We start from the raw sequence: 18,013 nt of genomic DNA on the forward strand, positions 1-18,013 counted from the left end.
ATTTGTATTCAGCATTACATACTTGCACTGATTGAGAACTGTTTAGCAAACAAAAATGGAAATAAATTGGCCATTCTCAGATTGGCAGGCTGTAACTGCTAAGGAACCACAACGTTACAGGCTGGGTGGCCAGTTATTCACAATCTATGTCAATGACTTAGATGTGGAGACCAAATATAATATCTCCAAGTTTGCTGATAACACAAAGTTTAGGTGGGAATGAGAGTTGTGAGGAGGATGAAAGAGATATAAAGAGTATTTGGACAGTTAATGGCCTGGATCAAAGCATCACCAATGGAGTAAAATGTCAAAAACTATATACTTTCACATTTTGATAGAACAAACACAATTTATGAAAAGTGTTAATATGCAAAGAAACCTTGGAGTCTTTGTTCATAAGCCACTGAAAGCTAACTTACATGTTCAGCAACTGTGAAGGTAATTGATACGATTCATCAGGTTGATCATTGGAAGAGTGGGATATTTGTTTGAGGATATGGGGCCTATATTCACCAACGTTGAGAAGAATGAAAGGTGATCTCATTAAAGCACGCAAAATTCTTACAGAACAAACAGAGTGAGGGGACAGGGATCTAGAACCAGTGGACATAAATTTTAGAATTAAAGGTCGGCCATTTAGAATTAACTGAGAAAGAATTTCATCACTCAGAGGATGACACATATTCAAAATTCTCTACCCAGATGTATGTGAAAGTTCAGTCATTATATATAGTCAAAACCATAATCAATAGATGTGTGGAAAGAGAAGGTATTAAGGGATATGTGAATAGTGCAGGAAACTTACAGTGGAGTGAAAGAACAGCCAAGTTCTAGTTGAATGACAGATCAGGCTCTTATTTCAATATTCCTATAACTTGATCCACGAATTTTCCAGGCATCTTCTAGAGGGGCAGAGACACTGATATTGATGTCTTGATCTTAGACAGAAAATGGAAAGAAATTAACCAAATCACTTGCTGTCACTTCTGAGAGACATCAGTTTAGATGTTAGGTCAGGAAAAGGTCAAGCCTTGGTTATTGCCTTGAGCAAATGATAAAATTGCTGGTGACAACCTTTCTGGATTCTGTGTGAAGAATGTTCTCTTGATTGAGGGACTAGAAGGTTGCCATTATGTAGGGATTAGCACAGACTATTGCTATCAGGAAAGAAGATGGCAGAGGGATAAAAAATGTGAGCAAAGAGAAAAACTGATTTTGTTTTGTAACAAAAATCATTATTGTCTTTACATTTACATTTCTGATACATTTATTGCTTAATGTCATATTTTACTATTTTTCTTTGAACTCTTTAGAACCACCCTCATTCATTCACAAACCTGATCCTCAGGAGGTTTTACCTGGTTCAAATGTGAAATTTACAAGCGTTGTTACAGGAACAGCTCCATTAAAAGTATCCTGGTTTAAAGGTACCACTGAACTGGTTGCAGGAAGGCAATGTTACATTTCTTTAAGTGACTCAACAGCAATATTGGAGCTACTAAATGTGGAATCTTCCCAGAGTGGAGACTATATCTGCCAAGTCAGTAATGAAGCTGGCAAAGTTTCTTGTACAACAAAATTGTTTGTAAAAGGTTTGTGAAACACAAATTTAAAGAAACAAATGCAACATTTTGCTTCTGTATGCCTTTTTGAGAACTGTTTTCTTCTTTGTCTTTACCAGAACCAGCAGTATTCCAGAAAAAGTTGAAAGATTGTAGTGTTGTACTGGGGAAGTCAGTTTGTCTAGACTGCACGTACACTGGTACCCCAGAAATCAAAGTCAGCTGGAAGAAAAATGGATTAGTTATATTCCAGTCAGACAAGCACATTTTAACTACTACTGAAACATCTTGTATTTTGGAAATTCTCAACTGTACTAGAGATGATGATGCAAAATACTCTTGTGAGGTAGAAAATGATGCTGGAATGGACATTTGTCATGCTGAAGTGAAAGTATTAGGTTTGTTAAACTCACCAATTTCTATTAGTCACCGACTTTACATCAATATTTTGTTATTTTCTTTTCTATATATATAATATGCATAATCTTTCATTGCTGACATCTTGCTTTTATCTTAGAACCACCAACATTTGTCCAACATTTAGAACCTTTGGAAATAACATTAGGAGATCCAGGATATTTTCAGTGCAGACTAGTTGGAACGCCAGAAATTAAAGTGTCTTGGTATAAAGGAGATACAAAACTGAGAGCCACCTCTAATTGTAAAATGGACTTTGTGAACAATGTTGCAAGACTGGAACTGAAGAAAACAACTTTGAGTGACTGTGGGGAATTTATATGCAAAGCTGAAAATAAAATAGGGGCCTGCTCATCAAAAGCCATGCTTACCATCCAAGGTGATGTCACTTAATGGATTCATTTGAAATCTGTTTTTGGCAGATTGATATATATTTGCATCTTATAAATTTTATGTTTGAACATTTTAAATATGTTATGTTGTTAAAACAAAAGATCCTGTATGATCGCTGTGTGATTAATGCAGCCTGTAATTGTCTGTTTTACAGAACGTAAAATTGCACCTTCTTTCACAAAGAAAATTCAGGGAATGATAGGAACTCTTCATCTTCCAGTGACATTTGAATGTCACATATCTGGTTCAGCACCTATTGAAACTTCTTGGTTTAAAGGTGGTGTAAAACTAACCAGTGAAGAAAATCTAATTATGTCTTTCATAGGGAATGTAGCAACTCTTAAAATTCTTAACGCTGAGATGCATCACGCTGGTGAATACACTTGCAAAGCCTCCAACATGGTTGGAGATGCTTCATGTAGTGCAACACTAACTCTGAAAGGTTTGTTAAGTAAAATATTACTAATTATCTTCTACTTTTTGTCCTTATCTTATATCCTAATTTTGTAGAATTTAAACGTTAATGTCTACTTCTTTTAACTATCATTACTTAACACAATTACTTCACATTTAATAATATGATGACAGAAAATAATTATTTCTTGTTATATTTTTAGAGGCAAGAATAGCCCCTGTGTTTGACAAAAAACTAGAACCCATGGAAGTTATCACTGGGCAAAGTGTAGAACTTGAATGCCATGTCACAGGCTCTTCCCCAATTAAAGTTATTTGGCTAAAGGATGGCAAAGAGATTCGTTCAAGTATCAATTACAAGATATCTTTTGTGGAAAATACACCTCACCTGACAATTCTAAAAGCAGACAAGGGAGACTCGTGTCAGTATATTTGTGAGGCTAGCAATGATCTTGGAAAGGACTCAACGCAAACACAAGTAACTGTAAAAGGTATTCCTTAATATCAGTCATTGTTCTGTTTCTCTTAGCCCAGCAATCCAGGCTAGCCTTTATTCATTTGGAGGAAGAATATTGCTCTTGTTCATTTTATTCTTCTTTGTGATTATCTTTTTCTAATGATTTGCTCAGTTTTAATTATGCTAGCCATCTAAGATTGTTCTCTTACAGGCAATTACTTAGAAAACAAATCAAAACTGTGAAAAATAACATTAAACATGATGAAAATATTTTCCATCCATATTAATGGGTCTTAATTTTCACAAACTTCAACCACCCATCATCGACATTCAAAATTATTTTGAGGTTTTCAGTTTTTAATAGATTCTGCTTGCTGAAGTGTAACTTCACTGAAGTAGTGAAAACATATATCTGACGTTGGGAATGTTGATTCATTTTGTTGTGCCTGTTTACAGATCGTAAAATTCCACCAAGCTTTACTAAAAAACCTCTTGAAAAAATACAGGATACAGAAGGAAAAGCTGTAAAACTTGAAGGTCGACTATCTGGTTCACAACCAATATCTGTAACCTGGTTCAAAAATGATCAGGAGATCCTACAAACTGAAAATTATGAATTATCATTTAAAAATAACGTAGTGGTATTAAACATTAAGAAAGCACACCTCACTGATTCGGCTGTTTATACATGTAAAGCATCCAATGAAGCAGGAACTGCAATGTTTACCGTGTCTTTACTGATCACAGGTTAGTGATGAAGCCAGTTTTGTTTATATTACAGTGCTTGGTAACTGCATGCAGAAACTAATGTTGGCAAATACTGCTATCGAGTGAAATGTATTGTTCACTCTTTAAGACTTGACTTGATTTGACATTCTTTACTCTCCTTCTGTCTAGTCAACATTGTAAAACCTGACCAGTTGTCAGTTTTTAATCAACATTTCAGTTAGATCTTATCTTCCTAGCAATGCTTTCTTATGGAAGATACGTTAACGCTGTTAAATTTTAACTAAAAATTAAATGCAAGCTGCTTTGAATATTTCTAGCATTTTGCTATGTTCTGAGATTGCAAGTTTTGTTTTGGAGGATTTGCCACATTTTATCCTACCTGCTGCTGATAATGTTGAACTCTGACTAAAATGGTATGAGTTCAAATCTTACTTGAAAGTAATTCATTCTCTTCTTTCCTGTCTTTGCACAAGTTTTTCCTTTTCTTAGACAGGTCACTGGATGAAACATTATGTTGTATAAAGGTGCTAAACACCTCCAGAAAAAATATTGCCCAACATCAAAGCTTATGTTGTTGGCAAATGATAAGGTGCCATTCATAGTATCTGTGAAGTAGTCTGTGGCACAAACTGCTAAACTCCCAGGTGAAAGACGAAATGTGATGATGGGAGACAACAGTGGGTAACCTCAAAGGGGGAGGGGCTATGCACTGGGTAAAATAAATAGTTCAAGCAATCTTTGATGTTATGTTTGATGTGGACACGTTTTCTATTTTAGATACTGATATGGATTTTGTTGTTTTAGAGCTTTTAAAGCCTCCTGTCTGCGACATACCACTTAAACCAATGACACTAACCGAAGGAGAGTCATTGCAGCTTAGCTGCCACGTCCATGGATCTAAGCCAATTAATATCCAATGGTTTAAAGACAGGAAAGAAATGATGCCATATGAAAGACTGAATTTCACATTTAAGGATGGTACAGCTACCCTAGAATGTAAAACGTGCACTAAAACAGATAGTGGTGACTACCTATGTAAAGCTACAAATGAAGCTGGAACTGTTTCTTGCAAAGCCAAGATAACAGTCCAAGGTATGGGATTGGAGTGAAATAGGTTGTCATTGTTAACATATTAAGGCAAAAAGCTCTTACTAATCATATTTTGTAAAGTGTATCCAACTTCCTTAGTCTCACAGCATGAAGGAAACATTCATGCAGTTTTTACTTCTTTTATTTAAAGTATTGAAGCAATGATGTGATCCACTCAGCCATATTAATAGTGTCAAAGCCAGGCTCTTGCATTGGTCATACATGCGTCCACTGTGAATAGTAATTGTTTGCTGGTAAAAAATTCTAAAGATCTTACAACCTCTTGAATCAGGACACTTTTACTGAGCTAGACATGGAATATTCTGGTTCATGTTTTAGCACCTGCAGTTTCAGATTGAATTAACTGTATATTTCCCAGAATGAAAATATAATTAAACTCTTCTTTGTTGCCATTATATTTATTGCCACTATGGTGTTTCAAATGCTGCCAAAAGCTCTTCATTTGCTATTTTATTTACAATATCTTTGACCACAATGTTAAATATTGTTTGTGCTGATTTAGGTTCACTCATGTGGTACAAAAGTTAACTCATTCTTAAACAGATGATCATATAATAATATACCGATTGAGATGTAATTTGAATATGTGCCAAGTGCTGGAGGATGTTTGTAAATTTTTTGTAGGACTGTGCATGGGATATGTCAGAGTAGTTTCCATATTGCCAGAGAAATATCTTATGGTATATGCATATTTGTTAGCACATAACGAAGGTTTACTCCAAAAACCTCACTTATATCTTGGCCATCCCTAGAAGAACAAATAAACTAAAAACATTCCATCTGCATGTGGCTAGGTCATCCACTAATTGTGTTGAATTAGATGAAATATAAAGTCAAACACCCCACAACCTCTATGTTTAGCAAATTTCGGGAAAACAGTTCTCAAAAAGGCATACAGAAGCAAAATTGAAACTGCATTGAGGTAAGGTCAGGTTTCTGCTGTAATGTGTCCTGAAATGCCTGGCCAGAATATAAAATAATCTTTGTGATTGTAGTTACTTTAGGTGTTGACTTTAAAAATCCAATTATGTACCCATTTACTCACTTGTATGTTCAGCTTGTTTCCTAGTAAGAATGTTGGCATTAAAAACCAAAGCTACAATGTAACTTCCTTTTAACTTGCTCTGGTTTAGAAAAAGCTGTACCCAAGAAACTGGTTTCTGCACCAAAGACAGATAAGATCTTCTTCATTGAGAAACCACAAAGTGTGAAAGTAACAGCAAGTAAGTGCGGCATTGATGTTTCTTCTCACATATTCTGATTATTAAGAAGAAACATTTCTGGAGTATGTAAAAATTGACAAAGTAAATATTACTAAATAATTACAACATCAAACCACGGACTGTTAGCTAGAAGGTGTTCAAGCTTAAATTTTAGTCTGACAGTAAATTCATTTTCATTCATGAGAGAAAAAAATGTAATCATACCCGTTCTTTTGATCAGGGCACCTCTGCCAGAAGGGGTCTTGAGCAAGGTGTGGGGGGGAGTGATAATCTCCAGACTGAGATGAAGAGAACATCTTCACTCAGAGGAGGTGAAATCTGTGGAATTCATGACCACATGAAATTTTGGAGGCCAAATCCCTGAATATATTGAAGAAATAAATATATTTCTAGACACTGATTTTGAGTGGGAATATGACGTTGAGATTCAGGACCAGTCTCAGAGCAGACTCCATGGGGTAAATGGCCTACTTCTGCTCCCAGTTGCTATGTTTCTGTCTCCCAAATGGAATGCTTAAAGCCTTCCACCTCACAGCAATAACATGCAGGGGGCAGGCTAAGCCTGCTTTGGGTAAAATGTCTGCCTTCAGCAGGAAGAAGGGGTGTCATCTTGTGGATGATATACTGGAGTGGGTTGTCCCATTTGTACATAGGACAGCTCCAAGATTAAGATGCTCCCAAGTTCCTTACAGCCACTTCAAAGTAGCCCCTTGTAAAACGGTCTTTAAATTCTGGACTGTCTGCCACTGTTCAGTTTTTTAGGGCACTGCTGGTAGATTAATGCCTCTGAGGGCTGCTTGTTTGGACAGGGTAAGGGCATCCTTCCCTTAAGCTTAAGGTCATGTGGCCATACCACTGCACCCCATACCTCCCTGCATCAAAGAGACATACTGGAGGAGGTCTGCAAAATTCAGCTACTTAAGTTGTCTCAGCTTCTCATCACCTCGTACATTAGGTGAAGTGGATGTAATTTCTTAATTACATAGGGAAACAATGCCCAAGCTAGTGTACTGGAGCAATGAGGAGATATTGGTGAATTTGGGGTTGGTTTTCTGGAACAGGGAAGGCTAAGGGTTAACATAGAGTCATACAGCATGGGAACAGACCCTTCAGCCCAATGTATCCTCATTGACCAGGTATCCTAATCTGACCTAGTCCCATTTCAGCATTTGGTCAATATCCCTCTAAATCCTACCTATTTATATATCCATCCAATGCCTTTTAAAGGTTGTAATTGTACCCACCTCCACCACTTCCTCTGGCATCTCAGTCCATAGATGCACCATCCTCTGATGAAGAAGTTATCCCATCAAAAAGATGTCCTTTTTGAATCTTTCCCCTCTCAACTTCAACCTATGCACTCTAGTTTTGGACTCACCCACCTCAGGAAAAAGACTTGTCTATTTAACCTATCCATGCCCCTCACGATTTTATAAACCTCTGTAAGGTCACCCCTCAGCCTCTGATGCTCCTGGGAAAAAAAAGCGCCATCCTACTCAGCCTTTTCCTGAAGCTCAAACCCTCCAACCCTGGCAACATCCTTGTAAATCTTTTTTGCACCCTCTCAAGTTTAACGGCATCTTTCCTACAGAAAGGTGACCAGAATTGTATGCATGATTGAGGTATACAAAATTGTAAGAGGTTGAGATAGAGTAGACAGAAGGAATTATTTCTCTTGACAGAGAGTTGCAAAGCCAAGGTTTTTTGATTCAAACTAAGTGGCAGAAGGTATAAATGGAGATGAGGTAAAGCCTTTTTTTGTGCAGACAACAGTGGGTGTCTGGAATTAGCTGCCTGACCTGATGTTGGAGGCAGAGACCCAGAACTCTTTTAAAAACTATCTGGATTTGCACCTCAAGTGCTGCAAGCTGCAGAGTTATGGGCCATGTGCAGGACAATGGGATTAAAAAGGTCATCTGAGTCACTTTGGGTTGACATGAACAAGATGGGCTGAATGGCTCCCTTCTGTCCTGTATCATTTCTGTGGTTCTAAAGAATTTATTCATAAATGTTTGGTAGGAAAAATTGAGAGCACAAATTTTGAAAACGTTAGCACTGATTTCAATTACTTTGTACATTTTGTGTTTCAGAGAGTATTGCAACATTCACTGCAAAGGTAGGTGGTGACCCAATCCCAAATGTTAAATGGTTGAAAGGGAAATGGAGGCAAATAAACCATGGGGGCCGAATAATTGTACAGCAAAAAGGACAAGAGGCCAAATTGGAAATCAAAGACGCAGTAAAAACTGACTCTGGACAGTACAGATGTGTGGCATCTAACAAATTTGGCGAAATTGAAAGTAGTGTTACTTTGGAAATCGAGGAGAAGAAAGAAATTATTGTTGAAACTGACTTCAGAGCTAAACTGAAGAAGTAAGTGTGTTATATTTGGTGGGATTGTTAAAGTTCTGATTCATAATCAGAATTATGGGATCATACTCAAAATTAGTGTTGGTCATTTTAAGATTAATTCTCCTTTTTATCAAAAAAACATAGTGAATATTTATAAAACTTAATTTAATACAATCTCTTTTTTGGGGGTAACAGCAGTTTTTAAAAAATTAATTATTCCTTTTTATGGAATGATCAAATAAATACATTTTCCATAGAGTGTAATATTTATATTTGGTCCATCAATTTTATGTATTTGATTTTAAAAAGGTTAATTTCAAATGCAATAATAATGCATTAATATTTACCATTTATTTTATAAAGGACACCTTCCAAACAAAAAGAAGAAGAAGCAGACAAGGATATTGACATTGTGGAACTGCTAAGGAATGTTGATCCTAAAGAATATGAAAAGTATGCCCGCATGTATGGAATTACTGATTTCCGTGGTCTTCTTCAAGCTATTGAACAACTGAAAGCCAGCAAAACAGTAGAAGAAACTCACAGATTTGTGAGTTAATTTCCAATCATTTATCTGAGCATTAATACTGTGGAGATTACCATCTTTTTCATACTGAATAAAAATCTTGCATGGTAATTTTGTTTTTGTTATAACTTTTAATTTGTTGTTGCTTTCTAAGGAGTTGGAAAAACGTGAACAAGGTCCTGAAGAAGAGGAGTTTAATGAACTGATCCAGTACATCCAGCAAAGAATAGAAAAGGTTGAGGTAGGATCTGTAATATAATATGATCTCATGTTTTGCTCAGTAATAGTATTTTGGAGCATTTTCTTTGAAATGAATATTTTTTTTAAATTTGTTCTCAGCAGCCTATTGAATTAATCAAGGACATTGAAGACCAACTTGTACGTACAAATGCAGATGCTGTGTTTGAATGTGTGATAAAGATAAACTATCCTGAAATCAAACTATCTTGGTACAAAGGAACTGAAAAATTAGAATCTAATGACAAGTACGAAATTAGCATTGATGGTGACATTCATCACTTAAAGATCAAAAATTGTGCACTGCAAGATCAGGGCAACTTCCGCATTGTCTGTGGCCCACATATTTCCAGCGCTAAGCTGACTGTTGTTGGTAAGCAATGTTCATGTTTTTCTAAATTCTGAATGTGTTTTCCTTTTATCTCACCTAACTTCATTGCATTGGTTTATGTTGTCCAGAGCCCATAGTTGAACAGCATCTTGAAAATCTTTCTGGTAAGGAAGGCCATATTTGCATCATGGTTTGCCAGTTTTCCTTACCCAACCTGAAAGCTGAGTGGTATAGAAATGGTAGAAGGATTGAGGGACAAGGCAGATATTCCATTGACGTTGCAGATAAGTTGCAGAAGGTCACTATTAGTGACTTGAGACCAGAGGATCAAGGCCGATTTACTTGCAAGTATGAAGATCTTGAAACATCTGCTGATCTATATGTTGAAGGTTTGTAGCTTTACCATAAAAAAACTTACTGAGTTGTACTTCAGTGCTCATTGTTTTGTTCAAATATTGAATTGTTTCTGCTTTTGTATGTTATAGCGCAACCAATTGAATTCACAAAGACAATCCAGGATATAGTGGTGAAAGAACATGAGTCGGCTGTATTTGAATGTGAAGTGTCTTTTGATGATGCCATTGTAACCTGGTTTAAAGATACAGTGGTGCTGAAAGAAAGTCCTAAATACAGCTTCAGAAGTGAAGGGCGGCGACACTTTATGACTATCCATAACGTCACAACAGAAGATGAAGGTACATACAGTCTAGTGATTAAATGTGTCATTTTTATAATCATAGATATCTATATCAATTATCTGTCTGCAAATTTGTCACTTGAGTTCATTTTGAAGGGAGAAGCAGGGAAATTACATTGATATGGAATCTTGTTTTGGTTACACTTAAGTGTTTGTTCATTGCAGCATGGTAACAGAATCACACCTGCCTTTCACTCACTCCTGCCTTCCACACTAAGATTTTACCTGCAATAGGGAAGGGGTTGTGCAGTCTAATCATTTGTGAGCCAAATGAGGGCCTTCAGCAGCAAATTTAATGGCCTTCTCTCTCCATTGCTGGGATTGGTGGCTGACAAGTGTAGGGAGGGATTAAACTTCCTTTGAGAGCCCCTGCGTGCCCAACTCCCTGCGAGGGTCCCGCTACTCTCATTCCATTTCATTTCAGCTTCTCACTGCCCAATCCATCCTGGATATGCCAGGCTAACCCCATTCAGCTCTTGAACTTACCTTCAAGTCCAGCTCCATAATCCATTTCTATCTGGGACTTGCAGCAATCCCAACAATGGCCATTGTTCTTAGTTTCGCTGCTGGGAAGAGGGTTGCCAACCATTTAAGTTCCCAGCAGTTGTCTCATGTGAGACTAGCTTCTTGATGGGAGTGGAAGGCCCACCTCAAGTCATTTAGCACCCATAAAGTAGTTGCAGGATACATCTGCCAAGCTGGAGAGGACTCATCCCCAACTCTTATGCAGGGTTCAGGGACCCCAATCCCCTTCCCCGCTTTTAAAATTCAGCCCTAATTTATGAATAAGGATAGAGGAGCACTGGCGAAGGGCACAGAAAATTTCCCAACATGAACTTATAGCTTATCAGTGTAGGACAAAAAGTGTGCTAGCAATGGAAAAAGCTGAAAGGTGACGTGGTAGAAGTCTTTAAAAATGCGAGCATTATATTGAATAGATTAAAATAAAATGTTCCAATTATGGGGTAGACAAATCCAGGGACCATAAGTGCAAGATAATCACTAATAAGTAGTTCTGGAGAAATATCTTTATTCAGCATAGTTAGATTATTTAACTTGCTCCAGAGAAATATTTGGGATAAATAGTATAAATATAGTAAATAAATGGGGGGTGATAAAAACAGAAAGGTATATTGATAAAATGAAATAATGCAGAGAGGGAAGAGCCTCATCTGGAACATAGACACTGGCAAATATCTTTTGCCCTGATTGGCCTGATTCTGTGCTGTGAGTACAAGTTGTACTCTGGTCTGACAAACTCTGTGATCTGACACAGTCTTCCGCTGCAAATGCTGCAGTATTTCCATCTTTCTGCAGGACCCGCAAATTTTCCAGTTTCCACAATTGCATCAGTTGGTAAAGAGATTGTCAACATTCTCTAAAATAAGTGCTTTTCAACTCACTTTATGCCACATGCCACTTTTTAAGCATATTTTAAGAAAAAACCTCCCGTCCTAACCCGAATGTGGTCCAGCAAATTCTGTGGTCCAGTAACGGCCCTTCCTGAGGCTGTCAGATCATGGAGGGACAAACTGTACTGTGAAAAGTGTGTTATGCAAATTTCAAATAAAACATAGGCAAAAACAGGAGTATACAATTATATTTTCCAGGGGTTTACTCAGTTATTGCTCAACTTGAGCCAAGAGGTGAAGCTAAAAGTACAGCGGAACTTTATGTTTCAAGCCAAGGTAGGTGCATATTAATTTAATGCAGCTTTTAAATAAAACTAAAACATTCAATTCATGACTTTATTCATTTTCACTCATGGTAAAATCTGTTCTTTACAGAAATCATCTTGAAACCCAGGAAACCTGGTGGGTAATCTGTTTTTAAATAATCTAATATTCTAGTTCTTAGATTTTCCTTAATATTATCATAATATATAAGCAGATCTAAATGTTTTTATCTTCAGTAAATAAAAAAAATCATAACTTAACAAAAATTAACAATGGCAAATAACTTTAATTACAAGTATTTTTACTTGTGGTGGGCGGCACGGTGGCACAGTGGTTGTTGGTGGCACGGTGGCACAGTGGTTGTGGGTGGCACGGTGGCACAGTGGTTAGCACTGCTGCCTCACAGCGCTGGAGACCCGTGTTCAATTCCCGCCTCAGGCGACTGACAGTGTGGAGTTTGCACGTTCTCCCTGTGTCTGCGTGGGTTTCCTCCGGGTGCTCCGGTTTCCTCCCACAGTCCAAAGATGTGCAGGTCAGGTGAATTGGCCATGCTAAATTGCCCGTAGTGTTAGGTAAGGGGTAAATGTAGGGGTATGGGTGGGTTGCGCTTCGGCGGGTCGGTGTGGACTTGTTGGGACGAAGGGCCTGTTTCCACACTGTAATGTAATGTAATGTAATGTTATCTAATCTAATCTAATCTAATCTAAAAGCAAGTATTTATTTGTATTTCTTTAATTTGGACTTTAAAACCGTGCACATAAGATAGCCTGTGATCAATAATTTAAAACGTGCTCCTAGCATGACAGTTAGTCAATGCTGTGTTAATATTATTGTTCAATTTTTTTCATAATAAAGTCAAATATTTAAACATAAAATACCAGTTACAAATTTCATTTCATTTCTTGTATTAAATTATTCAATCCAATAGTAGCACAAGAGGAGTGAAAGATGAAAAATTAATTAGCACTCTTTTGTATTGTTTAGATGTCATTGACATTAGAATTCCTGCATCAAAACGCAATCATTTAGAGATAAGAGAGCAATTTAAGAATGTATTATCAAAGAAGTCTTGGTTTAATTGGAGAATGCATGAAATTTTCCTTCCAAAGTAAAAGTTTAATCAATTATTGTTTATTTGTCAAAACGACATTTTGGATTCTTGTGCAAAATTTTCAGCTGAAGTTTTGAAGTTCCTTTGTGTCCTTTGTCTCGCTTTGTGATCTGTTCAGTAAGCTATAAAAAACACATTTTACTTGAATTCTTGGAAGTATTTTGTTATTTACATTTTTTTATTCTTTCTATATTTCAGAAAAAGAATGGGCAGAAGAAATAGGTAACTTGTCTTTTTATAAGAGCTAAATTTTAGATACTTCAGCATTCTGAAAGTACTTGAAACTTGCAAATACAACATATTGTGATGGTAGAAATCTGAAAATATGCTGGATCTGGCAGTATCTGTGAGGAGAGAAACAGAATTTATGGGTCGATTCTCAACAGACAGTGGGGAGCATAGGTTTCAGAAGGGAGTTAAAATCTGCAAAGGTGATACCAGGTTGGAAATTCTAACATTATCCAATCTGTTTTTGTATTTTGGGGAGGCATTGGCCTGGTGGTATTGTCACTGGACTGTTAATCAAGAGACCCAAGTAATGTCCAAGGGACCCAGGTTCGAATCCTGCCATGACAGATAGTAGAATTTGAATTCAATAAATATTGGGAATTAAGAGTCTAAAGATGACCATGAATTCATTGTCGATTGTTGGAAAAACCCACCTGGTTCACTAATCCGTACATGGTCTGGCCTATATGTGACTCCAGACCCACAGCAATGTGGTTGACTCATAACTTCCCTTTGTGCAATTAGAGTGGGAAATAAATGCTGGCAAAGCTAGCGACACCCTCATCCCACAAATGAATAAAATAAAAAGTTTACATGTGAGTAGGGATCTCTTGGATTAGATTCTCTATAGTGTGGAAACAGGCCCTTCAGCCCAACAAGTCCACACCGACCCTCCGAAGAGTACCCCACCCAGACTCATTTCCCTCTGACTAATGCACCTAACACTATGGGCAATTTAGCATGGCCGATTCACCTGACCTGCACATCTTTGGACTGTGGGAGGAAACCGGAGCACCCGGAGGAAACCCACACAGGCACGGGGAGAATGTGTAAACTCCACACAGACAGTCGCCCGAGGCTGGAATTGAACCTGGGACCTTGATGCTGTGAGGCAGTAGTGCTAACCACTTAGCTACCCTTTGCTGACAGGTAATTAATTGTCACATTTATGTAGGTAATTATATGCTGTCTTAACTGGCATACTGGCTTTCACAGCCAACACAAATATTTTCAGCAGCTCCCAGAACTAGGACATTGTGTATGTGGAAGGGTTTGCTTTTTCAATATACGCTGGTATATTGAATCCCTTATGAACAATGCAACTTATGAGTTTCAAAAATATCCAGCTGAGAGAATTGTGTTCACAGCATTTCTTCAGAGACTCTGTACTTTTGCTGATCTGGCTTCCAAGATGTTAACAATCGCCTGCCAGTCAGCTGGGAATGGAGGCAGTGGTGGGATATTGAAAATACCTGTGCTGGCCAATTCACTGGCGTTGTCCTGCAACAGTGCTATTTTGTAGTCACTGAATAATCAGCAGCAGCAGGACTGTACGTCTACACAGTGGAATTTTCCCGTTGGCCTCCAGTATCTCATGGATAGTGGGGCCAGTTTAATTGCAGGAGATTGCTTGAAGCCAGTGGTTACAGACAGGCATAGACCCTGGGTGGTATACTGGCTATGCACTGCCCTGTGCAGAGTAGCAAGCTAGAAAACTTCTGAGAGGTCTTCCAGCTTTGGTAGCCTATTCACTAGCCTTAATTGGGTGACAACCCACTTTCTGGCATTAATTCGCTGCACCACACACTTCCAAGCTTCTGATCACATTTCAGCTGGCTGGCAGGATTCAGAAACAGATACTGTCAGATCGGCTGTGTACTTCCACCATTTTTGTTTTCAATATAATTGAAACGTGTTATGGCCATATAATTTTAACATGTTGTACCATTGCAATGAAACCATCTGCAAAATTTCACTTGTATCATTGGGAAGCATGGTTACCCTATATCAAAATGCATAGTAATATTTAGAGCATAATGTTTCAACAGAAAGAATGTTTGCATAAAGGATTTGCTGTTGTAGAAATATTTGCAATAACTATTCTTGCATCCTTTCCTTTTGTGTGTGATGGAAAACTAGAGGTAATATATTGGCTACCTATTTTACACCATGCTCAGTTTTCCTTCTCATTGGCTTTAAAGGAAAAGAAGGGAATATTAAAAATCAGATAACCAGTGACAAATCTACGAATGTGGATTTTCCACCACTGCTTAGACATTAAAAATCAACCTCATGGCTTGCAAGCATCATTGTATCATCACAAAATTTAAACGTTTTCAACATTACACCTCCTCTGTACCTTTGTCTTCCTTTCTCCCAATTATTTTTACTTCCTCAGTTCTCACTGATATTTTTGTTATTTAAATTATGTATCTTTCTATCCAAGATCACACTGTAATATTTATTTCATATAAGACAATTTTCTTTGCCACTCATTTATTGAAAGCGTGATTTTGAATCTGTTAAGGGGAAAATGCAATGCTAGAAAGTGTGGCAGCTATACTGGCATCTGATAATGAAGGCTTGCCTGACTTTGGGCCCTACGTCTCATCTGCTTAAAACCAGTCAGCTGCTACACCCAATAAAAGATCAAAGCTGGGAAAATTCTACAGGCTTCAATTTATTTTCAGCTTGCATTTTTTCCAGTAAAGAACCATCAGACCTTTTCTTCAAGTGCTGTCACTAGCACTTTTAAGGACTGCTGGCGAGGCCACTTTAAACCTTTCAAAACGGAGTAGAACGTTGGGGTTTTTAAAGACATTAATTTATTGATTGCAATATCCAAGGCACCCCAGCCTGTTTCCAATAGCTGTTTTTCCATGAAGAATCACCCAGATACTGGTGACACATCTTTCATATTTTAACTAGAAGTTGAAGATGGCATGCATTGATTTCTCCTTTCTGCTTGTAATCTTTTGACTGATTGTATTGCTCAGCAGCCTGTTAAATCTGGATCAGTTAATTTCTTTTAGAATGGTAACGCAGTCTTACTCAGATTGAAACCTCATACTGGCTCACTAATAATAAATTCCAATCAGAGTACAATTTACTGTGATAGCAGTAAAGTCTGATATCCATTTTCTGACAGTCAAGATAATTAATCAGTTGTGTAAATTTATCATATCCAAGTGATTAAGCCCTTTTTTAACTATTTATGTTAGTTCATTTTGGGAATACTTTAAACGGGATCTTAATGTTATTAAGCAAACTAATTTTGAAGAGATTAGATTAGATTACATTACAATGTGGAAACAGGCCCTTCGGCCCAACAAGTCCACACCGACCCGCCGAAGCGCAACCCACCCAAACCCCTATATTTACCCCTTACCTCACACTACGGGAAATTTAGCATGGCCAATTCACCTAACCTGCACATCTTTGGACTGTGGGAGGAAACCGGAGCACCCGGAGGAAACCCACGCAGACACGGGGAGAACGTGCAAACTCCACACTGTCAGTCGCCTGAGGCGGGAATTGAACCCAGGTCTCTGGCACTGTGAGGGAACAGTGCTAACCACTGTGCCACCGTGCTGCCCTAGCGATGTTGAAAATGACTGTGTAACACTGGCTTGTGACTATATTTGTATCTTCATCAGTGTTAACTTTGTTTAATTTCATTGTCATGCTCCCTTAAGTCAGTTGCTCAATTAAGAAATCAGTGCACATATTGAACAATGTATTGTCAAAAAACCCAGCACAAATAGAAAAGTGGAACACGTTAGTGTTTTTGTTGAAATTATTTTAATAAATTTAGAATTTTCTTGTTTTATGTTTTAAAAATATACAGTTCTGTCTCAAATATTATATATGAAAATTATTGATTGTAAACTAATATAAAATCAATCTTTTGAAGTTGCTGAAAAATATGAGATCAGTGAAGACATTTCGTACACAATATTCGAGGAAGATGAATACACGCACTGGAAAGGTACAGACAGAATTATGTTATCTCAATTAAATACCTAGCCAAAAATTGTTATCTAAGCTTTTAGAAAACATAAATATTCAGGTGAGATCTCTGAAAGCAACTGGCATTCAAAGAATTGCATACAACATTACCCACACTTTAAGAAGGAAATATACATTTACCCAAATTTGGTGCTTTTTATGTGATCATATCACTGAAACAGGATCAACACATTATAAGCCTTCATTCAAATTTCTTAAATGTGCTTTTTTTTTTAACCAAAGCAGAAATGGTGTAACATCATTTTTTTTTTAAAGTTCCCACAGCTCCTGAGGAGATTACTGAATACATTGATGTTGAAGAGGAAGTTTATTTAAAAGAAGGTACAAATCTTGTGTTTCTGAACTAGTGAGCGTTTTGTGCTACTATCAATTTATCCTTAAACATCTTTTCTTTTAAATAATTCCTTGCATGTAATTGTTCTTTTATTTTGTAGTGCTAAAATGCACTTCACCATCTTTTTGAATTCATATCTTTGCTTAACTGTGGCATAAATTCCAGCCCTTTTTGTATGTATGTGTTTGTCTTGGACTCAATGTTATAGAGCAAACTTTGATTTACTTGTAGAAGTCTGATTCTAGTCAGTTAACTTGTGTTTTAGTGTTTCAAAATTTGAGTAAAAATTCAGGAAAATCTTACTTGGTAAATCACATTTTGTTTAAGATTTTCAAAAGAGATTAAAATGTCATTCTGTTTAAATTAGTTTTATTTTGATATTGACACTAATTAGCCAAGACCCTTT

General features: G+C 37.2%; 1 protein-coding gene across 1 annotated transcript in view; it reads left to right on the forward strand.

Moving 5' to 3' along the window:
* The window catches only part of ttn.1 (titin, tandem duplicate 1), a 336,276-nt gene that overhangs the window by 133,840 nt on the left and 184,423 nt on the right, over positions 1-18,013 (forward strand). The window contains exons 103-121 of the mRNA XM_043694489.1: positions 1,314-1,592; positions 1,682-1,960; positions 2,080-2,358; positions 2,527-2,814; positions 2,990-3,277; positions 3,700-3,990; positions 4,777-5,064; positions 6,216-6,305; positions 8,396-8,678; positions 9,021-9,207; positions 9,338-9,424; positions 9,526-9,793; positions 9,880-10,140; positions 10,237-10,446; positions 12,059-12,136; positions 12,236-12,262; positions 13,434-13,457; positions 17,158-17,232; positions 17,529-17,594. Of these exons, the coding sequence (XP_043550424.1) occupies positions 1,314-1,592; positions 1,682-1,960; positions 2,080-2,358; positions 2,527-2,814; positions 2,990-3,277; positions 3,700-3,990; positions 4,777-5,064; positions 6,216-6,305; positions 8,396-8,678; positions 9,021-9,207; positions 9,338-9,424; positions 9,526-9,793; positions 9,880-10,140; positions 10,237-10,446; positions 12,059-12,136; positions 12,236-12,262; positions 13,434-13,457; positions 17,158-17,232; positions 17,529-17,594 (3,648 nt within the window). The remainder of the gene's footprint in view (positions 1-1,313; positions 1,593-1,681; positions 1,961-2,079; positions 2,359-2,526; positions 2,815-2,989; positions 3,278-3,699; positions 3,991-4,776; positions 5,065-6,215; positions 6,306-8,395; positions 8,679-9,020; positions 9,208-9,337; positions 9,425-9,525; positions 9,794-9,879; positions 10,141-10,236; positions 10,447-12,058; positions 12,137-12,235; positions 12,263-13,433; positions 13,458-17,157; positions 17,233-17,528; positions 17,595-18,013) is intronic.

Source organism: Chiloscyllium plagiosum, chromosome 7 (genome assembly GCF_004010195.1).
Source record: "Chiloscyllium plagiosum isolate BGI_BamShark_2017 chromosome 7, ASM401019v2, whole genome shotgun sequence".
NCBI lineage: Eukaryota > Metazoa > Chordata > Chondrichthyes > Orectolobiformes > Hemiscylliidae > Chiloscyllium > Chiloscyllium plagiosum.